Source organism: Perognathus longimembris, chromosome 4, assembly GCF_023159225.1.
Source record: "Perognathus longimembris pacificus isolate PPM17 chromosome 4, ASM2315922v1, whole genome shotgun sequence".
In the NCBI taxonomy this organism is placed as follows: domain Eukaryota; kingdom Metazoa; phylum Chordata; class Mammalia; order Rodentia; family Heteromyidae; genus Perognathus; species Perognathus longimembris.
This window is the reverse complement of record NC_063164.1, coordinates 10,465,011-10,489,956: the sequence shown is the minus strand read 5'-3', so window position 1 is coordinate 10,489,956 and position 24,946 is coordinate 10,465,011. Positions and strand designations below refer to the sequence as shown.

Genomic DNA, 24,946 nt, shown 5'->3' with positions numbered 1-24,946 from the left:
GACGGCAGTAGACATAGAGAAAGACCAGGTAGGATCCACTTTGGCATGTCTCCAATGGCTTAATTCTTACAAGGCCGGTTTCCTAAAGTTTCTGGAATCTCTCAAAATAGTGCCAGTAGCTGAGGACAAAGAGTTCAATGCATAAACCAACAGGGAGCATTCTGTATTTTAATGATAAGAGATGCTTAGATTTATCTGCTTCAGTTTTCACTGTCAAGTTGCCCTGCTTTTTTGGTCAGGGACATGAGGGCTGAATCAGTAGAGACTATAGTTTTATTTCAGGATCATTGGTAAATTATTCTCACTCCATCAAAACATTTTTTTGTCTTCTTAATATTACCTGACATTTGAACAAAAGCATCTCATTTTGCCATTTAACCTGGCCCTCCTTCGCCATCCAGGGAGGGAAAATACATTCCCCGTGATTCAATGGCAGTGAGTTCAAATGGCCAGTTTTAGAGCAGTTCCTTCAAGTATTTTATTTGCAGAAGATGAAACAGGAGTATTCTTGAATTTTTAAAAATAGGAACATGGCAATACAGATACTGAGGGGGAAAAAAACGCCCATGATATGAAAAGGAAAGGATAGAGAGAACTCAGGAAGAAGAGCAAAGGCAAGCTTGAATGTCAGACATCCAGTTTGGATGTCCCTCCCTCTCTCTCTCTCCCTCCCTCCCTCCCTCCCTCCCTCCCTCCCTCCCTCCCTCCCTCCCTCCCTCCCTCCCTCCCTTCCTTTCACTATTTTTCTCTTTCTTTCATGTGGGTCCTAAGACTTGAATTAAGGGCCTGGAACCTGTCCCTGAGGTTTTCTGGGTTTTTTTTTTTTTTCCTCAAGGCTAGTGCTTTACCACTTGAGCCACAGGCCCCCCCCTTTTTTTTGGTAATTAAATGGAGATAAGAGTTCCATAGACTTTTCTTTTCTGCCTCAGTTGGCTTCAAACCATGATGTTTTTTTTCCTGCCTCAGTTGGCTTCAAATCATATCTCGGCCTTCCAAATATCTAGGGATTTAGGTGTGAGCCATTGGCACCTGGCATTTTTTGTTTGCTTGTTGCTGATAATCTATGGATTGCAATACTGGCCGATTGATTCCACAGCTCAACTTCCCTGTTAACACTGATTTCCACAGCATAAGCAAGAGAGAGGGAACAGCTTTCCTAACTAGCAATAGTATAAGATACAAAAGGGAAAAAGGAAGGTTTATATGAATTTCAGTGGGTCAGGCTAAATTCTCACAGTTATTTTTCCCCCAGACCTCTCACCTGAAAGATGGAAATGATGACTAAAATAGCCTATAACTTACAGCCAAATTTCACCAAAGTTTATGCTTTTAAAGTGATTAACGAACGAATAACTCCATTCAAAGGCTAAGGGAATGCCCATCAATAGAGAATGACTTAACAAACTACAGTAGATTTCTTCACAAAGAAGAGTTCCTCATAACAGAAAGAAGCTACAGATACACACTGCATGCAACATGGGCATCTCTGAAAAGCATAGTTCTGAGGATAAGACACCTGTACTACAGGAATATACAGGGTATGGTTCTAATCATATGAAAAATAAAGGCTATCTTTGGTGGAGGACTTAGAGAGAAGGACCGAGCAGGAGGAGGTACAGTAAACTCAGTGTTCATAAAGTTCTCATTGGCGATGGAAGCTATTCAGGTAAACTCATGTACATGTGTCATTATATGGTTCACATACAATTTGTACATGTCTGTATTTTGAACTTAATCTGCAATGAGGAAAAAATGGTACTGATAGATGAATTGACAGGTAGGTAATGTGATAATAAAAACAGTAATATAAAAAATATTTTCTAGCTGGGTGCCGGTGGCTAACACCTGTAATCCTAGCTACTCAAGAGGCGGAGATCTGAGGATCATGGTTTGAAGGTAGCCCAGGTGAGAAAGTCTGTAAGACCCTTTTCTTCAACTAATCATGGAAAAAGCTGGAAGTGGAGCTGTAGCTCAAGTGGCAGAGTGCTAGCCTTGAGCAAAGGGAACTTATGGACAGTGCCCAGGCCCCAGCTTTCACGGCCCAAGACCAGGGGGAAAAATGTGTATTTCTCCCCTTTCCTAGAGATCAGAATAGAGAAAATATTTAGTGCACTCAATCCTTTTTCCTGACAGAAAATTTGCATAACATTTGTAAATTGTTAAATGGATTGTACAAAGAGTAACCAAAAATGAAATCTTTTGAACTCATTTTTTCATACAAAGAATAAGCATAAATTCACACAAATGCTAAGAGGTTCTTAAGAATTTCCTAAACATTATATTTCATTGGAAAGTTATGGCATTAGGCCGTAAATCAACTTACATCTTTATAATCTTTCATGAAATCAGATTTTTCTTTAAACTTTCTTTTAAAATTCTCATTAAGCATTATGATTCAAAAATAACTAAGAAGGTAGAAGAGGCGGGTCACTATGAAAGCTCAGCCAACTCCGGGGGTCCCTGACTGTATTCCTGCTGACCAGCATGTGTGGAGCTGGGTAGGACTGAATGTGGACATGTCCTTTCATTTCACTGTTGGCTTTTCCTAACTCTGTCTGATCAAATGCACTGTGAATTGAGAGAGGTCATATTTCTTGGAAGCCCTCCCTCCCTCTCTTCTCCCCTCTCTCTCCCTCCCTCCCTCTCTTCCTCCTTCCTCCCCTTCTCTCTGTTTTTCTTTGTTTCTTTATGATCTCTGTCTCTCTGTTTTTCTCTCTCTCCCTCTCTTTCCCTCCCTCTCTCCCTCCTTCCTTCCCTTCCCCTTTCTTTCCTTCCCTATTCTTTCCTCCTTCCCTTCCTTCCTTCCTTCTTTCCTCATTCCTGTGTGTGTGTGTGTGTGTGTGTGTGTGTGTGTGTGTGTGTGTGTGTATACACACAGCAATTGAACTCAGGGTCTCTAATTTTCACTTGGCTTTTGGGCTGGAGGCTCATGCACTGTCACTTGAGCCATAGCTCCATTTCTGTTCTTTTGCTGGTTAATCGAAGACAAGAATCAAGAAGGGAAGAAAAAGGGAAGAAAAAGACAAGAAGGGAAAGGGAGGAGGAGGGGAGGCAAGGAGGGAGGGTAAGGAAGAGGAGGAGGGGGATACAGAGGAGGGGAGAGAGGAGGGGAGAAGAAGGAGGGGAAGAGGGGAAGGAGAGAGGGAGGAGAGAGGGAGGGAGGAGGAGAGGGAGAGGGAGGAGGAGAGGGAGAGGGAGGAGGAGAAAGGGAGTGAGAGAGAGGGGAGAGGGAGAGAGAGAGAGAGAGAGAGAGAGAGAGAGAGAGAGAGAGAGAGAGAGAATGAATCTGAGCCCTAGACATGGAGCTCAGGAGGTAATTCAAGAGACACAGGCTCCTAGGTGTTCTTTGGTGGGGGAGGCAGCAAGGCCACGTCCATGTCCATCAGTGAGACTCCAAGGGGAGGACTTTCAGTCCGGTTCCTAATCCCTAGAAGTTAACTTTCAAGCCTTTAAAGCACTTTATACAGCTGGAGGCTATTATACAGTGGTCATTCTCTCCTGTAATGACAACAAAGGGGCTGGTGGTTGGCTCAGTTAGGAAAGCACTAGCCAGTGAGCAAAGCTGTTAGGTATGGGTTCCAGTCCTGACCTCGCAAAAGTAAACATAAAACATAAAAACAATGCAAAGGATTTACCACTGGCTAATGATCGGAAAACTCTTCCCACCAGCTTTGAGTGTTCTCTAAGTAACACTGGAAATCCCAAGATAAAGACAGAGCTGGGGGGGGGGGGGGGGGCGGGGCTCCTCACCCTCCAGTTAGATTGCAATCTGAGTTTAAATCAGTAGGGGCATACTACTGGAGTGTGCAACATCACTTATTAGCTGTGAGGTTTGGGGCAAGGGACTGCTTAGTGCCCACATTTTCTGAATAAAATGAGAGAATAGTTCCAGAGTTCTATGAAGTTACAGGTATTACATGAGAAATGTGTGTATGGCATGGCATATTCTGACTTACTCCAGACACAAAAGAAAAAAGATATGACCTTAATTTAGACACACACACACATAATATTCCACGTGCGTGTGAGTGTGTGTGTGTGTGTATGTATAATGTATACATAGAGAGAAAGGGAGAGAAGGCTAAACCTTTAGTCAATGTAAACTTGGCCATATTTTATTTGATCTTCAGCCAAAATATACACAATCTTTGAAGCTTTTCTTCTTTATACCCACTATCAAATCAGTTCTAGTAAAAGTACTTAATATATCACATATTTCTGTATTTTACTCAGCAGCATTATGAATGTCTAAGGTATGCTGATCTCCTAGGGCCTTCAAGTTCATTGTTGGTTTTTATTCCTAAGGTATGAAGGCTTCCACGCCATTTTTCTAGTGGGAATAAAGTGTTCTTCCCTTATCTTCTTATGAAAACATGCTTTGAAAAGAAAGTGGGTTCTTATGAATCAAAAAATAACACATTCTTCAATTTAAAGAATGCATTTAACCTCTTTTTCACTTTTTTATAATTGCAATTTTAAAAGAAAAAAATTGCAAGCTCAGCACCCTATAAAAAGAAATGATCAATTTAAATTGTTCACAGACGTAAGAGAATTCTAATCCAGAAGGTATGAAAATGATTTACTTCTAACAGTCTCAGAAGGCCCAAGTAAATTAGCCTGTTTCCACCACTGACCTAGATAAGTCTGGTCTTTAGGGGGAGTGCTTAGCTTTGTAAAAAGAAACAAAATTTCACTCTTTAACCTTATTATTTTTTTTATTCTGGGGGGTAAGCTAGCCAGTTCTATTCTAGAACTTCTTCTTTTCATTTTGAATGTATGTAGTTCATTAAAGTCTTTCACTCTGGGGCAAACTGAATTTTCCCTTTTGTGGTATCAACTTCTACTTCCTTTAGGGAATGGGTGATGCTCAAGGATATTTCAGTTACTTTCTTCTTCCTTCCCTTGAGATGAATTTATGCACACTCTGAGAACCTGAACCATGATGTTTAAGGCCTGCTCCTAGTGGATCTGCTTTTTCTATCATCCTAATAAAAGAATAATGTTGTAAAGGAAGGTCTTTGTAAGTGTTTTTTATTTGGGATCACAAATAGCAAAGGAAAGATCAACAGTATTGGAATGCAAGAGCTCCACAGTTCTAAGAAAGTGGGAACTGTTTACTTCTAACAGAACTGAACGCCTTCTTCTCTGCCCTTCCTTTCACTGGGTACCCAGTCTGTCAAGTGCTGGACAAGACTCTCAAGTGACAGCTACGTCCCCAAACCCTTCTCAAGAAGAGGAAGCCTTCCTGCTAAACAAACAAGCTTCACTTTTCAAATAGCACCTTCAAAAAGTGTCCAACCAAACCTCTAGATATGTTGGATGTCATGATCACTCAGAGAGGTTAGAGGGGTCACATGACCTTATCAGAGATGAAGCATGGTAGGAAACTGTTCAGAAATTTTGTAGAAGTTAATATATAGGGCTTTTACAACAAGACTGAACATTTTGGAAATGCACTGGTTTGCATTATTTGTCAGCAAGGTAACTTCAAAACTATGGCCCTTCTCTCTCCCTGTGTCTCTCTGTCCTCTGAGGTCACCCCTGAAAGCCAGACTTCATAAAGTAGACAAAGCATTCCTTTGTCTTTGGCAAAGGAGGGTACTAGGCTTTCAACTCAGCCACTCACTTGCTAGACAGGTTTGCTTTCCAGATATTGCTCAGGTAGTCTTACATTCTTACTCAGGGAGGATGTTCTACTGCAATCCTCCTGCCTATAACATCCTGTGTGACTGAGAACATAGGTGCACCTCACCACACCCAGCATCTTGATTAAGATAGCATCTTGCTGATTTATTGTTGGAACTGGCCTCAAACTGTGATCTTTGCCTCCCAAAGATGGTACTATAAGTAGGAGTTGCTGTCCTGGCCCAATCAGTTCTCTAGAGAGGTAAATCGTATGTCCCATCCCGGTTGCAATTTCCCACTTTCTGTTGCTGTGAGACAAAAAGCTAAACTTGTTCTGGGGTTCACTGGTCTTGGGTTCATCTTGCTAAGCCCTTTTCCAGGCCTTAGCGCTGTCCTTCTTGTCCGTTATTCTGTTCCGGTGACAACACTGATCGTCTCACCACAGGACCTGTGTTCTTGCTGCATCCGCCACGAACCTAATTTCTGTGATGGCAGCACTAGCAGCTTCTGTTCATTCAGATCCAGCTCTAATGACATCTCAGAGCTGTTCCAGCATCCCTGCTTCAAGTGAGAGCAAAGAGCGAGAGCAGTGTTTCCAATCACTCTGGTCTGAGAAAGAGATTGCTGGGAACACATGACAGAGAATGTGGTGGAGCCAAATCTTGTACCCACACCCATCCAAAAACCAGTGTGTGCCATCGCAATGCTTGAAGAAAATGTCAAGAAGCACTTCACTTTGAGTTCTTTTCCATGTTCTTCTGGATTATGTCTATCTCCTCAGTGTGATGAGCCAATAGACTGTTCAGTATCAGTTCAAATCATCACTGTAAAGCAGAGGCATCCTGTGCTCTGAAACTTACGGTTAAGCCAGGCTCCTGTGACTTGGGCCTGTGATCTTAGCTACTTACGAGGCTAAGGAAAGGAGGATTATAGTTCAAGATCAGCCTGGGAAGAAATGTTTCCAAGAACTCTTCAACCCATTGATGGGTACAGTGGCCCCATGCCTGCCGTCCGAAGTTATGAGGGAGGTTGAGATTGGAAGGATACAGTTCCAAGATAGCCAAGGTGAAAAAAAGTCCATGAGACTTCATCTCAAAGGAAAGAAGCTGGGTGTGGTGGTATATGCCTGTCATCCTAGCAATCCTAAAATAGGTGGATCATAAGCCAAGCCCTGAATTCAAACTCTAGTACCATCAAAAAAAAAAAAAAAAAGAAAGAGAAAAGGAAATTGTTATTTATGTAGCCCACATATCATTAAATCATTAATGCATATCTCCTTATCAGGAACTCCCCAAGCCACAGAGAATTCTTCAGAATAGTCCCAGCTCTTTGGGGATTTTCATTTTGGTGGAGGAGACAGACAGGAAACATGGCCTTACTCTATGGAGGTAATGCTTGAAAAGTAGCAGAACCAAGTCACTTTCCTCAAGGCTTTAGATTCCCAAGAATCAAGGGAAAAGTGAAGTGTTTGTTTTCCTATTGCTAACATTCAGACATCACTTCTATGGAGTTTATTTTCATGAACTTTGGCATTGCAGAGGGAAAATATTTAACACCAGTGGCAAAATGGAATGCAAAATATTTAACACCAGTGGCAAAATGGAATGCAGTAGCTGGCCTTCCCTAATCCACCTGCACTGGATATTAAAAAGGCAGCTCCCAATTGAATGAGGTAAGGAGGGACTAACTTTCCAATTTAATTCAAAGCCAGACACTAATGGTTCAGGCCTATTATCCTAGCTACACAGGAGGCCGAGGATGGCACTTTGAAGCCAGCCCAGGTAAAAAAGTCCTTGAAATTCTTATCTCCAGTTAGCCATCAAAAAGCTGGAAGTAGAGCTTGAGGTTCAAGTGGTAGAGCACCAGACTTGAACAAAAAGCTAAGGGACAGTTTTCAGAAACTGGACATAAAACACTAAAACTAAAACCAAACCAAACAAAACCAGAAAACCCACCCCAAGCCCATCTTTATAAAGTTAATGAGAGACTATTAGTAACGCGCACTGAACTTCAAATGTGTAAACCCTCTATCTTGATTTAGCTATAACTTTTGTAAAACACACCTTGAAGTAAGAATCACACACAGAGACTCATAAATGATGTCTGAGATGGAGCAAAGGACACATTCTATGTGGGAAAATCCCGAACAATACCAATCACAAAGTCTTACCGGGGTAGGTGCCGAATGTCTCCAGAATATCGCTCGTATTTGTAGTTTACCACATACCACTGGGAGCTATAAAATTTACAAGCCTGAAAGAAAATAGAGACAATAATTAAAAGAAAAAAAGTATCAATAAAAAAAAAATCAAGCTGGGAGCTGCTGGCTCATGCTTGTAATTTTAGCTACTCAGGAGACTGAGATATGAGGATTGTGATTCAAAGCCAGCGCAGGCAGAAAAGTCCCAGTGGGACTCTTATCTCCCATTAACCACTCAAAAACTGGAAGTGGCACTGTGGTTCAAGTGGTAGAGCTCTAGCCTTGAGCACAAAGAGGCTCAGGGACAGTGCCCAGACCCTGAGTTCAAGGCCTACAACTGACAAAAAAAAAAAAAACCAGGTGTGCTGAGTTTTTGTACCTTGAATAACAGTTCTCATCACTCTCCGCTGGTTGTTAAGAGGACTTCAACAGCCATTTAAAGGTAGAAAAGTGTTTTACTCTTTATAACAAATTTTAGGGTTTTTTTTCCTAATGACAGAGAAAATGTAAACTTTTTCCAGACTCATGGAGGAGGAACCACTTAACACATTTGTTTAATTTTATCCATCAAGGAAATACTAATTAATCAACCACTGAGTCAGATCTATTGCTAACCACGGGAACCATTATTCTTCAGCTTTTCCCAACAACCGCTTCCATCATCTGACAGTTCTCAGTGAAGGATGTTTTTATTTATACGTTATCCTCTTGTAATCATTATATCCCATTTGTTATTGTTCTGGCTTTTATTCTTCTTTTACCTGTTTATTTTTTGGTAGAATAAGGGTTTGAACTTAGCTTGCTTGCTACACTAGTGCTCTACCATTTGAGATATGCCTCTAGCCATGATTTTTGGAGATGGAGTCTCTCTGATTTTTCTGTCTTTATTGGCCTTGAATTGTGATCTTCCAGACCAAAGGTATCTGAGTAGCCAAGATTATAGATAGACACGAGTCACAGATGCTTAGAGCATTTATTTTGTTTTTTTTTTGTTTTTTTTTTTATATCATTACCCTTGTTATTCTCACAGTGGCTTTTCACTTTTACCTCACTCCTTCTAAATCTGCTCCTTAATTAACAAGTTGGATAAACAAATGTAAAAGGATGGTCGCGGAAAACAGTTTTAGAACCAAAGCTACTAGCCTGAAATAAACCATATCATGGTACACAATGGCTGGATTTATAGTGCTTGTTGACAGCAAATATTTTCAAAACACCATACACTTAGACCAGAAGTTTGTAATCATGATTTCTCTAGATGGCTTTTCAGAATCATTTCCATGATTCTTTCACATGATTCTTAGGATTATACAGCTGTCCATTAGGACTGTTAAGAAGACCTTGTCCTCTTTCAGTAGTGGAGAAAATGAAGAGCAAGGAACTGAATTGTACTTTGAGGAGTAAAATGATGAGGGGCGGATCTGTACAGCTGGAAGAGCAAGGACAGTGCTTTCGCCAAGTCAAGAGGAAGAGTCGGCTCATTTGGGCACTGTGGGAAGCTGGCCAAAGAGCACATGTCCTGGGCATGTGACTCAGATGCACAAGACAGACATGGAGTGACAATGCTGGCTAGGAGTCTTTGCTGCTCTGTTTCGCTAGTCATCTTCTTTTTTTTTTTTTTTAATGTCAAGGTGAAATACAGAGGGGTTTCAGTTACATATGTTAGGTAGTGAGTACATATCTTGTCCAACTTGTTACCCCCTCCCTCATTTTCCCCCACCATCCCTCCTCCCCAATCCCCACCCCTGAGTTGTACAGTTAGCTTACAACATAGTGTCTTCCAAGTATTGCTGTTGCATTGTTTTGCCTCTGCACCATAGCTTTATCTGTCCAGGAAAATGCCCACATATACAATGGGGACCGAAGACCAAGCAAGTAAAACTGGGACAGAGGCAGGAGTAGGAAGATGGCATTGTGGGTAAACAGGGCAAATAAAGGCTAAGAAGAAAGTTGACCTCCTGAGAGTTGGGAATAGAATGGAGCCTATCAGAGGCTGGGAGAGGCTGGGAGAGGCTTGGAAGGAGGGGCACAGGAAGTACATGGTGCTAAGGCTGTAGTTAGATACAAGTTAGAAGTTCTGGGGTGCTATTGCAGAGGAGAGGGATGACAGATAATTATGGATGACATATTTTTTAGAAAAGCTGACCTAATGGATCTGGAATGTTTTCACCATGAAAGAAGAACCATAAATGTTCAAGGAGATGTGTATGTTTACCTTGATTCGAGCATTACACAATATGAACATATATTGACTCATCCCATAACTCCTCAAATACATGTGGTGATTACACTTTCTGGCATAGCTTTTAATCAGTAGTTAAAAGAAGGAATGACAAAGATTTCCCTCTCTGCCCTCCTTTCCCCCAAGGTAGCAACAATATAGGTGAACATAAAGAATAATAGTTTACGTTGCTTAACATAAGTTTTTCCAAGTCTTTCCATTTCCTTATGAATGGTACAATATCATTCTTCCTGATGGAGGAGTAGAATTGTATTGTGAATATGTACCACATAGGCTGCATGGTTTCCCTTATTTGTGATAACTAGAATGTGCCTATAAATCTACAAGTAAACCTACTGGATGGTAAAAGACAAAAAAAATACCAGAACATGATGAATTATACAGGTCTCCAGATGTTCACACAGTGAGACCAAAGGAGGATATTCTTAGGAGAGGATCACAAAGGCTCAAGAGCTAAGGGCAGATATAAAATAATATTTATTGGAATGATCTCCAAAAAATGCAAACAAGAGGTTTTTAAAAATAATTGGTTGCTGCTTTTGTTTTCTGTTATGTTTTGTCTGTTTTTTGGGTTTATCTGTTTGGGATGGAGTAAGGGGGTGCACAGAAAAAGTGGGACAAAGGGTGAACAAATGCAGCAGTGATACTCACTAGACACTATGTTGAAGGTGAACTATAAAACTTGTGGGTGGGGACAGGAGAGAGTAAGGGAAAGGGTGACACCGTTCAAAAGAAATGTACTGATTTCCTAACTTATGTAACTATAACCCCTCTGTACATCACCTTTACAATAACTATACCTATATGTATGCATACATATGTATGCAGTAAAAGGGAATTAGCGGGGTGACCACTACAATCGATGAGAAATTGAAATAAAATGATGCAGTTAACTAAAATTAAGCAGACTGTACAATTCTTGAAACAATCCTGTGAATAACTTGTTTCTAGAAATAAAAGAACAGAGCTTCACCAGGCTCTTTGTCTAAAATGTTTTATGTTTACTTTAGACTAAAAAGTGCCCAGACAAGAAGCAGAGAGACTTAAAGGATCTCCAACCAGAGGCAGAACTTTTAAGATTGTCCTTCTTTTTCTCACTCCTCCCTTCTTTCTCCTCTCCTGTTTCTCAACTATGTGATTTTTCACATGAAGGAAAAGTACATTTCCAAATGGGAAACTATACACACATATTTGGAAATTCACACAGGGACACACACAGGGACACACACGCACACACACACACACACACACACACACGATTGAACTAACTGAAGTAGAGTAAACACAGGAGTGCATTTCCAAGGTGTAACAATTAAGTTTAACAAATGAATGAGTACCAAGAGGCTAAAATACTTTGTCTGAAAGCGTGCAACATAGGGGAGGAGGCAGAGGAACGGCAAGAGGAAGGGTGGGCAAATGCATTCGTACCACTCCATGTAAATATATGAAAATGGAACTAGGAAACTTGAGGGGATGCGTGGGGTTGGGAGAGACAGAGAGGTGACACCAAATAATTGTACTCATAAATTGGCATATTGAATGGAAACCTCTCCATACATATACTTAAAGATATAATAAAGTAATAATAATAATAATATAAAATGGAAAATAAAAGTCTAAAGCCCACTCCTTGTTTATACTCTTTTTCAGATTTCCCTTATGCAGTTTTACTCAGTTCCCCTGTAAGTACACATTTGTATATGAACATTATTTTAATATAATTTTATTCTTATTATTAAAGTGTTAGAGGGGTTATGATTTCCTAAGTTAGGTAATAAGTATAATTCTTTTTTGACAATCTCACCCCTTCATTCCCTTTTCTCCCTCCTGTCCTTACCCACCAGGTGCATAGATTAACATTTTTGCCGGTTCTGGGGCTTGAACTCTGGGCCTGAGCACTGCCCTTTCTTTTGTTCAAAGCAAGAACTCTACCACTTTAGCCACAGTGCTATTTCCAGCATTTTTGAGTAGCTTATCGGAGATAAGCATCTCATGGAGTTTCCTGTGCTGGCTAGCTTAGAACCGTGATCCTCAGATCTCAGCCTCCTGAGCATCTAGGATTCCAGCCCAGTGCCTGGCAATGAACATAATTTTTAAAAACTCATTTTAGCAAGTGCTAAAACTTAGCAAGGGCTCCTTACAATCCTTTTCTAAATTTTATTTTAAATGAGTAGTATTACATATTATATCATAATTCACTGGCTTAGTCTCCATGAATTCACTTAATACACAAGACTGAACCTTGACTCTGTACTCAAAATTATTCCAAATGATGGGAATTCAGCAATGAACAAGAGACAAAAATCCTCACCCTGGGCTGGTCAACAAACATACACACACAGAAGGAATATGTGATGTGTGTGAGAAAATAATAGTATCATAAAAAATAAATCAAAGGTGAGGGATTATTTGAGGAAAGGAAAATGACTGTAATAAATGCTTTTGGTGTAAGAGAAAATCTTTTGTAAGAAATAAGATTTCTTACAGAAAAGGTGATCCAAAACTTAAGAGGACACAGTAATTTGTGTCACTGAAGAAAAAAAGATTCCCCAGATTATATCTTAATGCAGATAGATGGCTTTGCCACCCTCATCTTGACTTCACTTTGCTCATATAATTTCCTTAATATAGTATACTCAAAGTCATTTAAAGTACTTTCATGAACAAACTGCCCAACTAGTGCATACCCTTTATAAAGCAAAATGTGCATGAATCTTGAGCCAGGAGGTGCTATTTCTATCCCAACTCTAATACTGACTCCCTCATGATCTTGGTCAAACATGTTATTCATTTAGATCTCAGACTTAGCTATGGAGCATTCACAATACAGGATTGGCTTAGAAACTTCTGCTACAGAATTTCTATCCTAAGTTCCCTGACCTGAGGTTTTAGTGGGATACAGATCCACTGATTGATGGCCCACTGTTTTTTTCTTGTTGTGGCTAGTCTCTCCTTTTAACCATGATAAATATGTATATTCATGCACATTCTTCATGCCATTCAGAATAGGCCACAAACTGAAATGAATCCAAGATCTGTCTTCAAACTCACTGAGCAAAAAGGAAGAAGTCCCTCCCCTCCTTCCCCTCTCCCTCCCTCCCTCATTCCCCTCTCCCTTTCTACCTCCCTCATTCCCTCCCTCCCTCCCTCCCTCCCTCCCTCCCTCCCTCCCTCCCTCTCTCTCTCCCTCCTTTCCTTTTCTCTTCCTCCCTCTCTTTCCCTTTCCTTTCTCCTCCAGTGGCAAATGTTTGTTAGGAACTTTACATGGAAACTTAACAAGCACTTGATGACATTTCATTAGTCCCATCTGCTAGAGAGGGGCAAGGAATAGCGCCATTGTTTACTTAGATGAAGTATGTAGAAAGAGGACTTCAAAATGTATTTGTCTAATTCTGAAAGTCCTGTTCAACTAACTTGTGAATTGTTTGATTGCTACAGATGTTTTTTTCCCCTTTAACACCCCTGGACCATCGTTGTGAATGTTTGAAGGTGGCTGTTGTCATTTCATCAGTCCTAAAGTCTGACAGCCCTGGTTTTCAATTTTGGTTATGTCATTTATTTGCCATTGTTTTTCAACTGAGTAACTTAGTCTTCCTTTCTTCCCTTCCCTCCCTTCCTTCCCTCCTTTCCGCCCTTCCTTCCCTCCTTCCCTCCCTCCCTCCTTTCCTTCCTTTCTTCATTCCTTCCTTTCTTCCCATTCTTCCTTCCTTCCCTCCCTCCCTCCCTCCCTCCCTCCCTCCCTTTCTTCATTCCTTCCTTTCTTCCCATCCTTCCTTCTCCCTCCCTCCCTCCCTCCCTCCCTCCCTCCCTCCCTCCCTCCCTCCCTCCCTCCCTCCCTCCCTCCCTCCCTCCCTCCCTCCCTCCCTCTCTCCTTTGCTCTCCTTCCCAAGTACTAGGACTTGCATAGCAAGCACTCTACTATTCAAACCATGCCCCTAGCCCTTTTTGCTTTAGCTTGTTTTTCAGATATGGTCTCACATTTTTTTCTAGGTTGGCTTTGACTCTGATCCTGTGATCTCTGCCTCCTGCATAGATGGGGTCACCGACATGTGCTACCACACCTGCTTTGCTAATGTTTATGCTCCAACTGGCCCCAAACCATGATCCTTCCTATTTCTGCCTCCCAAGTAGCTAGGATCACAGATGAGTTCATTAACCTGGCACTCTCTAAGTTTCTTTATTTGTCTAAGTAATTCTGATTTCACCAAGATTAAATAAGGTAATGAAAATAAAAACACCTATGTTGAACAAGCACTCAATAAATATTTGCTTTAAAAATCTGTGTTTTTTTTCTGAAAGTTTGATTCAATCTGTAATTCACATTCACAGCAACTTGCTTGCCTTAATTTATAAAGGTAGAGTTGTAGAGAGACACAAGGTCTAGTTATCAAGAGTGTTATTGTAATCAAAGCATCCTGATTTACTTGCTAGGTTTCATGTATGGTGGTAGGTAGGTAAGTATCAAGGTTGGACTAGATGGCTCTTAAGAATCTTTCTAAATCTGTATTTTCTGGGGGTGCTGGAAACACTAGTTCATACTCCAAACACATAACCATTTCTTCTACAGAGTTATGGCATTTTTGAAATGTTATGCACAGAAAATTGTTCTCTATTCTTTGTTCAAGCCCACACAGTCGCTCTAAGAAGATCATTAAAAGCTATTATAATTATGACTACAGCTCCTCTTTGTCCACAAACTAAGTAAAAACGATCTGTTGCAAATTCAGATTCACAGACTACAGCTCTGCTTGTTGCAACAAAGCACGGACTCTGGTTTTCCCTGAATGACCTTCCCAGCCCACCACTCCTGTTTCACAACACCAGCTCCTCATCTCCTTTCATGGGGAGTCTGCAACAGCCAACTTCAGAGCTGAAGTTTCTGAACCTGGAGCAAGGGTTTGCCAAGCTAGTTTTACTAAACAGTGATGTCCTGGTGCCATTTTATTGTGTTTGTTTGATGTGCTTATATGCTTGTCATTTCTTCCTGCCTGTGGGTAGACACAAGAAAGCTAAAGTACCCAAGACCAAAGGCCTATCTATGTCTTATTAGGATCATACATTATCCTATGACCCAGTGTCCATGAATTTCCTGGAGTTGATCATTAAAATGAGGTTCCTGAGTCCCACTTTGCAATCCACTGAGTTAGACCTTCACAGGGAATGGAGGGAATGGAGGGAAGGGAAGAAGTAGCACAGATGATTCGGATGGAGATGGAGATGAGCTGTCTTGTCACCCAGTAGAATCCATCATTCTGCATGAGTGAGCAGGTGGCCTGATCCTGGGTACTCTGACTATACAGCAAGAGCTTTTGGGTCCTGGCTTCCCACAGTGGAACCTAGTAGCTCAGAGACATGGCCTTGTAAAGGACATATGCATTCTAGAGCGAGCAACCATTTATACTGAACATCCAGTGTGTATTTGTTGAATTGATAACTGCCTATCTCCGTTTTCTTTTTAAAAAATAACTAAACATGGGGGAGGGCACTAATGAAAGGGATGATAATGACCAAGAGGCAGTGTACTCATAAGTCGACATGTTGAGTTAAACCATTTAGTATAATAAAAAAAGAAAAAAATGTTTAATAAAACTAATGATGGCCCTTTGACAGTCCCAGAAATCCAGTAATATAGAAATGTAACAAGTAACTATAAAGGAAATCCAAAAGTACTATAAAGTATTTTACTTTCTTCTTTTTCCTCTTCTTCTGTGAATCGATTCAAGCCATGTTGAGTTTGGCAATATAATTTACCCACTTCTTTAAGGGGCTGTTTATTAGATTCTGGCTACAGTGTAATAAGCAGGTAACAGATGGCTTTTAGATGCAGAAATATTTCTTCTTTCTGGCTATGGAAGTTTATTACATTATACAACTAGTTTCTTGCAACAAGATTAATGCAACTACAAGCATGCTTATTTGGGGCCTTTAGTCCCCACTGGGAATAATTCTGTGTATGTAAAATAATGGTTATAATTTTCATATGCATGCCATTCTTTATAAAGCTTGGGAATAATTATGGCCATTGTATAAATATTGAAAATGGAGCATTATGAAATTGAGTAAATTTAAGTAAATTATGCAACATAGGGAAGGCTGGATAATTTATTGTTCATAGTAACTTTTCAGAGGGAAAGTAGACACTATTAGTTAAGCCTATGGGAAAACTTGAGACCCAGCCAGAAACCAGGACATTAGATATTGTAGAGAAAAAGGAAAAATGCTCTGAAACACTTTTTACTTCATTTGGATCATGTTACATGTTCCCATGAGGTGTAATAATTATGTGGAGGATAAAAGTGAGTTTGACAGTTAATGAGGATTTTGTGTGTGTGTGTGTGTGTGTGTGTGTGTGTGTGTGTGTGTGTGTGTGTGTGACAGTCTTGGGTCTTGAACTTAAGGTCTGGGTTATGCATGAGACTAGCACTCTACCACTTGAACCACAGCTTAACTTCCAGTGTTTTTGGTAGTTAATTGAAGATAAGAGTCTCAGCAATTTTCCTGCCAGGGTCGGCTTTGAACTGGGATCCTCAGATCCCAACCTCCTAAGTAGCTAGAATTATAGAACTACCTGCAACCTGTAGTTAATGAGTTTTTGAACCTTATACTAGACCCTTGGTACAGAAGTAAAAATGATGAAGTTGGGCAACATAAACTTTGTAAGTATAGATATATTTCAGTTTCAGAAACCATGGCAAAATAGTACTTAATGGATTCTGGCTTTTTTATTTTTATAACATCATATGTTAAGTAGTATTAAGTCTGCATGTGCAATGTAAAGTCTCCTCATAGGTGGAAAACCATTTTATAGTTCTTTCTACTTTGAACTTCAAAGTAGAATAAGTGTCATTCAGGACCACAAAAAATTACAAATAAAAAATGAGCCAAAATATTTGGTTTCTTGTGTCAAAACTTTGGGTTAAGAGAATTAAGCAAATGTTCATAAAAGACAATGGCTCGTCTAGGAACATACACTCTAATTTCCTAGTGAGTTCTTACCACTTATTTGTTAAGATGTGAGTAATGGCTGGAGTAGGATCTAATCAGTTTTCCTACTAGAAATCTAAAACTCGGTTTTGACTCAATGCAACCGAACATTTTTAGTTTATTCTTTTAAAAACTAATTTCTTTTTGTTCTAGTCCAAGGTATCTAAATTGTACATCTGTGTTCGCATGCCTTGTTGAACATTTTAGGATGGTTTTTATTGTTCCTGAGAATAAGCCAATTTAGAACTGGAGCTGGTGTTTCTATTTGGAAACACAATTGTTATTGCAGGGCTTTCAATGAATAGAACATAAATCACCTCTAGATTGTTAATGGAAAATACAAAACCATTATGTTTTCAACAGGTTTTTTTTCAGCTATATTTTATCCTAATGCCAATAAGAGGTAAATGTATTTGAATGTATTCTAATAGTTTTTATGGGTTTATGACTTTTAGTGTTAAATAGTTATTGTAGGAAAATGGGGGCACTCAACTATTTGCTTCTGGCCATGATAGAAATATTTTTATTGTAGATCAGTAAGATGAAACAGAATATGGAAAAACAACAGATTTTGATATCTTATTTTTTTCATTTGCGTTTTCAAGGTCACAAAATAAGTATAACTTTATTGATAAATTTACCTTTAAAGAATACATACAAAATGAAACATCACTTAGATTCAAATAAAAGCTATCTCTATGAAATGAGAGCCTCATTCTTTTTTATAATAAGAAAGGCCATCCCAAACCACACACACACACACGCACACGCACACACACACACACAAACACACACACACACCTTTTTATCCATACTAAATTTATTGAGAAGTAATATGATTTCTGCTTCTTTTTAGTTCGAGTCTTTTATTCTTCTTTTCATGTTCGTTAGTACTATGGTTTGATCTTGTGACTTTGACTTTTAGGCAGGAGCTCTACCACGGAGCCATGTTTCCAGCCATTTTTTTTTTTGCATTAGTTATTTTTCAGAAAGGGTTGAACCTTTTCCTTTGGCCAGCCTGAGGCTGTGATTGTCTTATTTTCCAGAGTAGCTGAGATTACAGGAGTTGGTTACCACACCCAGTCTAGTGCATTTTTGTAGTTGCAATTTTGTCAGTATTCTCCAGGAATTTCAATTGTTCCTATGGCCCTCATGATAGATCGTAGAAATTAGTGCTAGATTAAGGAATATCATAATCTGTATGTGCTGGTCTAATGTTCATGAGTGCATCAGAATCATTTATTGGCTACCCAGTGTTTCACAATCAGGAAACAGCATTCATTTTTACTTAATTTATTTATATATGCAACCTACACCCTCAAATGGCCTACTAAAAGACATTCTTATGCATGTGTCTCATAGTATTCCACATACAAGATCAGAAAAATTGTGTGAAGTACACTAAACAAAAGCATTTGGCTAAAGAATGACTTCTTTATCAATGTACATGACATGGAGTTCTGACTTAAGCAGAAAACAAATTTAAATATGCTAACAGTGAGAGTAAGAAAAGAAATTCCCTGTTTCTTAATGACGATACATTTCTTCCTAGATAGATCCATTTCCTTCAGTCAACTAAAATAAGCAACATGAAATTTACTTTAAATTATGGACAATTCCTGTATAATTTTCTTCACTGTGCTCAGGACACAAGCTACTTCCTAGCTCCTTTATTTCCATAAAGTTTCATGATGTGGAATGTGGCTTTTGCCTTAGTCACACCTTTCTTCTGAATTCGTTTGATACCCTTCCCCCTCCTTCCTATCCTCCCACCTCCATTCCCCCTCCTTTCCTCTCTCCCTCCCTCCTCATCTTCCTCACACCTTTCTTCTGAATTAGTTGAATCATCCTTCCCTTTCCCCTCCCTCCCTCTTTCCCTTCCTTCTAGCTCTCTCTCTCTCTTTCTTTCTCTCTCTCCCTTTTACCTCTCCCTCCATGTTCTCTCTCTCCCTACCACTCTCTCAAAGTAGTATGCCACAATATAGCCTTCAAATCATTCTGTAGACCAGCCTGGCATTAAAATCACAATCTTTCCACCTCAATCTTGCTAGTGCTGGGATGACAGAAATAAGCTATAACATTTGGTTGTTGAATGACTTTTAACTGCCTCTAAATATCCAAATGGTGGCATGAGAAGAAGAGAGAGAACTAATTTCCAACATTCTACTAATATGGCTATATCATTTTTCACATTGCAAAATTTTGTTTTTTTAATTAATTAAACAGTGCTTTGGTACATCATGTAAGGATCAATGCATAGCCTTCTGAAGAACTTTTAACTTTACTGGCATGTGGTATTTTGACTGAAGAGTTCTAATATCTTTATTGAGTTTACTTTTGAAGTCCCTTGTAGATAAAAGGACCAGAGTACAGTAGTGGCTTGTTTGATAAGATAACACACCGCACATCTCTTCAGACATTAACCCATTATGATATGAAGTTGGTGCTTACAACTTCCTAAACTTTACTGTTAAAGACCTATGAACCACCCCCCATGAGATGGGCATTGGTGGTTCACACCAATATAGCTAGAAATACGTTCACACACATACATATACATATATATACATACATATATGCAAATATGTACATATACATACACATACCTATACTACATACTATTATATATTAGATATAACATACATATTATTAAAAGGCCAAGTGATATTGAGAGGCTCTTAGTTCAAGTCCTAGTACCATCACAAAATAAAGCAGAGTAAAAAGAGCAGCAATGGCCATGGATCACCTGACTCAGTAGACCCAAGTCTCTGTCCTTCTTTGGCACATACATCATTAGTGGACTCTTATGACTGATTCTGTGATTCGGATTTCTTCTTGCTATCTTTCTACCTTCTTTACATTCCGTTTGTGCTCTCTCTGCACGGTTCTCCTTATGAGTCCTTCAGTGGGAGTGTAGCTCAGAAGGCTGTCATCCTACTTCCAACCAATTCCTAATATTTCGGAAAAGCTCTTCCAAGCTCAAGGTGTCACAATTCAAATTCAGAGCTACTGCCCTACCCAACCTCCTCAGTTCACTTTCTTCTGGTTTCTTAAATTGAAGGCACAATAGTTCAAGCATAGCATAGCATGAGAGTTATCAACAAACCTTCCTCTGCCTTCCTTTCTTTTCAGTTCCTGAATTCAGTGAGTTCTACTTCCAGAATAGCTTTCATTATTACCATGATCATATTTTTTAAGTACAGGTCTTTATAATCACTCCTTGGGATATTAATAGTCTGTGAGTGTTCAAAATTTCTGCCGGCATATACCCCCACCCCACCCAAAGACAAGTAATACATTTTTTGGTTTGCTTTTAGTTATTTCTTTTTCTTGTGGTGTGGGCCTGGTTTTGTTTCACCTTAGTAACACTCTGGGGGTAGTGGTTAGATTGTATTACAAAAATCCAAACACAGTGGCCTGCTCCTCCATGCAATGACTCTGCTTTGCCACTCTGCTGTCATCTGCTTAGAAAGTGATGAATGCTGAGTAAGAAACTCTGTCCAATTTTACTATCAAACCTTGATGTTCTTTATTTCTTACACTTCAGGTTTAATTGCAATAGATCCACATTTAGTGGGAGAGGGACTGTCTTTGTAAAGAATTTAGGTTAATTAATTCCATACATCTTAATTGGGGATAGTAGTATTAGCAATTTGTTTAAAATACATTTTTCTCTAGAACAACAGAAAGACTAAGCTAATAATCAGAGAACTGAGAAAAAAAACTTAAGGGCTAAGAAGTTCACTCTGATCTATATGAACGTTATTATTTACTTTAAACTTTGAGATTAATGATCTTGCTTATTCTTGTGATTTACTTCATGAGGAAAAGCCCATAGAATAGCTATCACTTGGGTTTGTCTGGGATTGTGTCCTAGCACTGAGACTTCTTGGATGATGGTGAACTTGAGTTTAACCATAGGAATGAAAATTGGATGTTTGCCTGGGAAAAGAAACTTTTTCTTTCTTTTTCTCCCCTTCCCTTCCCTTCCCTTCCCTTCCCTTCCCTTCCCTTCCCTTCCCTTCCCTTCCCTTCCCTTCCCTTCCCTTCCCTTCCCTTCCCTTCCCTTCCCTTCCCTTCCCTTCCCTTCCCTTCCCTTCCCTTCCCTTCCCCTCCCTTTCCTTCCTTTCCCTTTCCTTCTTTCTCTTCCCTCCCTCCCTCCCTCCCTTCCTTTTTATAGGATCTGTGTTTGAGGTGAGTTTCAACATTCTCTTTTTCTTTAATGACATATGCAGAAAGAAACACATATTGAGAACCATCTAATTGAGGATTCTATTTTACTTCAACTACATTGTGCCCTGAGTTCTCAGTGATGTCCTTAGTCCAGACTTTCACCAGTATTTCTCCAAGGGGCTTCTCAACATATTTTCTTAAAATACTTGAAAAAAAATAGATATAGTTACCCATGATTAAATAAATCTTGGAAACATTTTGTATCACATTCATTTCTAAAGTTGTTTCAGTGAATATAAGAGAGAGAGACTATGTGAAACATAAAAATAACCCACAGACCTAGGTTTTCTAATTTCTAAGTTTTCTGCTCAGCCTTTCAGTCTTAAGTCCTGTTTTGATAGGACACTCCAACTGCAGCATCCCAATATTTCTCTTAAAATATGAACTTTTATTGCCCATCAATCTGCATTGATCTGTGTGGAGCTAGGACATAGTCTCTCTGTGTCTACTTGTGTATGTTCATATGTAGATATAGACACAGATATTTGCCTCTGCTTTAAAATGCTTTCAAACCTCTTTAAGTTCTCAAGTGTTTTGTGCCATGAGTAAAGCAAGGCTTGAATTCCTGAGCTCATTATTTTTCTCCTCCCTTCTCATTGCTACTCCTGTAGTGGGCCTGTTTTCCATTAACTGGAAGGACTTTGTTGTCAGAGCAACTTGCTACCTTAGTACTGGGCTGGAATTTCATCAGCCATTCAGCTGACATGGTCCCTTGGTCTCTGGTCTCTCTTTCCTCTTGAGCTCCTGTGTCTCTCAATTCTCTGTTTCCTCATTTTCCTTTGCTAAGAGAGACTAAACCAAGAGCTTAGTTTTAATTAGTGGGTTGAGCTTCCAGCCTTATATTGTCCCTTTGTGTATCTTAAAAAGGAAACTTTGCGATAGAGGTTTTACTCAGAATGTCTGCATCCTATTTATAGCTCCTGTAATGGTTGGCTCCCCCTCTGGGAGCAATGCTTGTTTTATCCCAGAAATGCTTGATTTTATGGCTTAAATGATTATAGATGTTGATTTAAGCCACTGGCGAGGACCGGATAAAGGCAACACTCTCAGGTTCTTATTTTCCAAGTCTTTCCATACTACTGGTTATTTTATTTTCAGAATCTGCATCCAATAGTTATATATAGAGATGGATAAATTGAGGCAGAAAGGCGAGTAGTTTCTTAAAATTAAAGACATATTTCTTTATTCCTTTATGAGAGAAATGGAAATATTCTCATCAAGTTAGGCCACTAAATTTACTTTAAAGGAATTTATGAAATGACCAGAGATGACAAAGTAGGTTAAAAACATAGAGTAGCGCTAGGTCATTGAGTGCCGAGTTTTGATTCTGACTCTCTGGGAAATTGAGGAAGTCTGTTAATCACTCAAGGACTATTTTCTAGCCTGTGGAAGAAGGTAGGAATACACACATCACAGGCTGTTCAAAAATATTCTCATGTGTACAATGTTGCTCAGCCAAAGCTTGATATTGACACAACTATGAGGTGGTTTGATGGATGCGGCAAATGGAGGAGGGTGAGTAAATGGGAGATCACAAAAAGGAAACAGTCCATTTTCTTTAACATTCATTAAAAAAAATATGAAGCTGTTCAAGAGCAAAATTCAGTAGAAAAGAATGTCTACTGCCATTCATAAGGCAGAAGGGAACTGTCAGTGTCAAGTGATGTCAGAAGGAACTCAAAATTCTCATCCAGCTGGGTGTGTTTAAACTAGATTCTTGCCAATTTGCTGCCTAGCAACCATGATATTTGTCCTTGCTACCCAGCACAAAGCCACTGGACAATTTAGCACAGGGTGAACCCAAAACGTTGGTTAGAACAGCTGCCGTGGTAAAGCGAGTGTGTTTCCACGAAAACTCTACAAAGGTCTAGGAATTCATTTCAGTGCTGACTTAGTCTGGTTCTAAAAATCCAAGCATTGTTTCTCACAGTGTGATCCCGTTGGCTATATTAGAATCACAGGGCAGAAACAGCAGTGCAGTTGTTAGGGCAAGGATTAAGAGAAGTATTCCTTCCAGAGAAGGTGTCCATGTTGGAAATTAATTTACCTGGTGAAACCATGTCTCCGGCCCAGCTTTTTGCTGGCTAACTGGAGATGGAGTCTTGCAGACTTTCCTGCTGGAAGTGGCTTCAAACTACCATCCTTTGATCCAAGCCTCTAGAATAGCTAGGATTATAGGCAGAAGCAACTAGCACTGGGCTTAAAGAGTATAGTTAATTTTGTTTTCATTTTATTTCCATGATTACAAGTGTTTGACTCTTATCTAGCTGCATTTCTTTGTTTTGAAATGCCTTTGCAATTAAATTTTTTATTTGGTTAAGTCTTCCCCATTTCTTCCCCCACCCCAACTTTGCCCTGAAAATGTTTCTCTTCAGAATGATGGATCTAGAACAGATGATGCTGAGTTTCAGCCAAGCTCAGAGAGACAGAGCATGTTTTCTCTGATACGTGGAACCTTGACCTAAAGTATAACTGGACATGATAACCTATACAAGACTCTAGGTGTTCACACACAGACACACAGACACACAGACACACACATACACACACAGACACACACACACACACACACACACACACACACACACAGTCAGATTAAAGGAGGTTACCCTAAGGGGAGAAACACAAAGGTGTAACTTCTCTGAACATTTAAAATACTATTTATTGAAATGAGCTCCAGGAGATTGAAACATGTCTTTTTTGTTGTTGTTGTTATTGCTATTGTTGTTGGTGGTGGTAGTGTTTGCTTTTGCTTTTTTTTTTTTTTCCTCTATAGGGTAAAAAGATGCACAGAAAGGAGGGAAGAAGGGTGAACAAATACAGGTATGGTGTTCAGTATCCACTATGTGGAAAATGAACTATGTAACCTGTGGTCAGGAATGGGAAGGGGATAAAAGGGGAAAACAGAGGAAGGTGTGACAATGTCCAAGAAATGAAACCTACTCAGTACCTGACTTAGGAAATGGTAGTCCCTCTGTACAACAGCTCAATAACAACAATAAAATTAGTTTTTAAAAACTTCCCTTCAGTTTTTTGTAACTTTTGCTTTGTAAAATCTTAACTTTTTATTCATCTGGAATTTGTTCTAGATGGAGAGCCCCGTGGAATTGGTTGAATGATCAACCTTTCCATGGAGACTTTAGATGCCATTTTACCATTAACTGAATAGCCTTGTGCTTCGAATCTGTTCGGCACACAGTTCTCATGTGTTTATTTGCTTTATAACGCAGAAAAAGTTATAGTTCTTGAAATTCCTCTTTTAAAGCTAACATGTCCTTCACAGTGGGAAGAAATAGCAGTGATACTCACAAGACACTATGTTGAAAATGAACTATACAACTTGTGGAGGAGGGGGATGGGGGATGGGAAACTGGAAGAAAATGAGGGAAGAGGTGACACTGTTCAAAAAGAAATGTACTCATTATCTGACCTATGTAATTGCAATCCCTCTATACATCACCTTTACCTTGTGTGTTTGTGTATATATATATATGAAATAGAAACCGGGAGGACTGAGGTTTAAAATCAGCTCAAGAAGAAAACCCTGCAAAATCTCATACATGACCAGTGGCAGATAATGAAGAGTGACTGGCAGGCAGTTGGAAAGCCATCTGCAGGTGATTTAGACTGAGGAACAATTGCTCCTCAGAGTCCTAGAATTT

The 24,946-nt window shown here is 39.5% G+C and overlaps 1 protein-coding gene across 5 annotated transcripts in view; it reads right to left on the bottom strand.

Moving 5' to 3' along the window:
• Positions 1-24,946, bottom strand: part of Dock10 (dedicator of cytokinesis 10) — a 192,464-nt gene that overhangs the window by 105,388 nt on the left and 62,130 nt on the right. For all 5 annotated transcript variants that reach the window (XM_048344649.1, XM_048344651.1, XM_048344650.1 and 2 more), the window contains exon 4: positions 7,796-7,878. In XM_048344649.1, the coding sequence (XP_048200606.1) occupies positions 7,796-7,878 (83 nt within the window). The remainder of the gene's footprint in view (positions 1-7,795; positions 7,879-24,946) is intronic.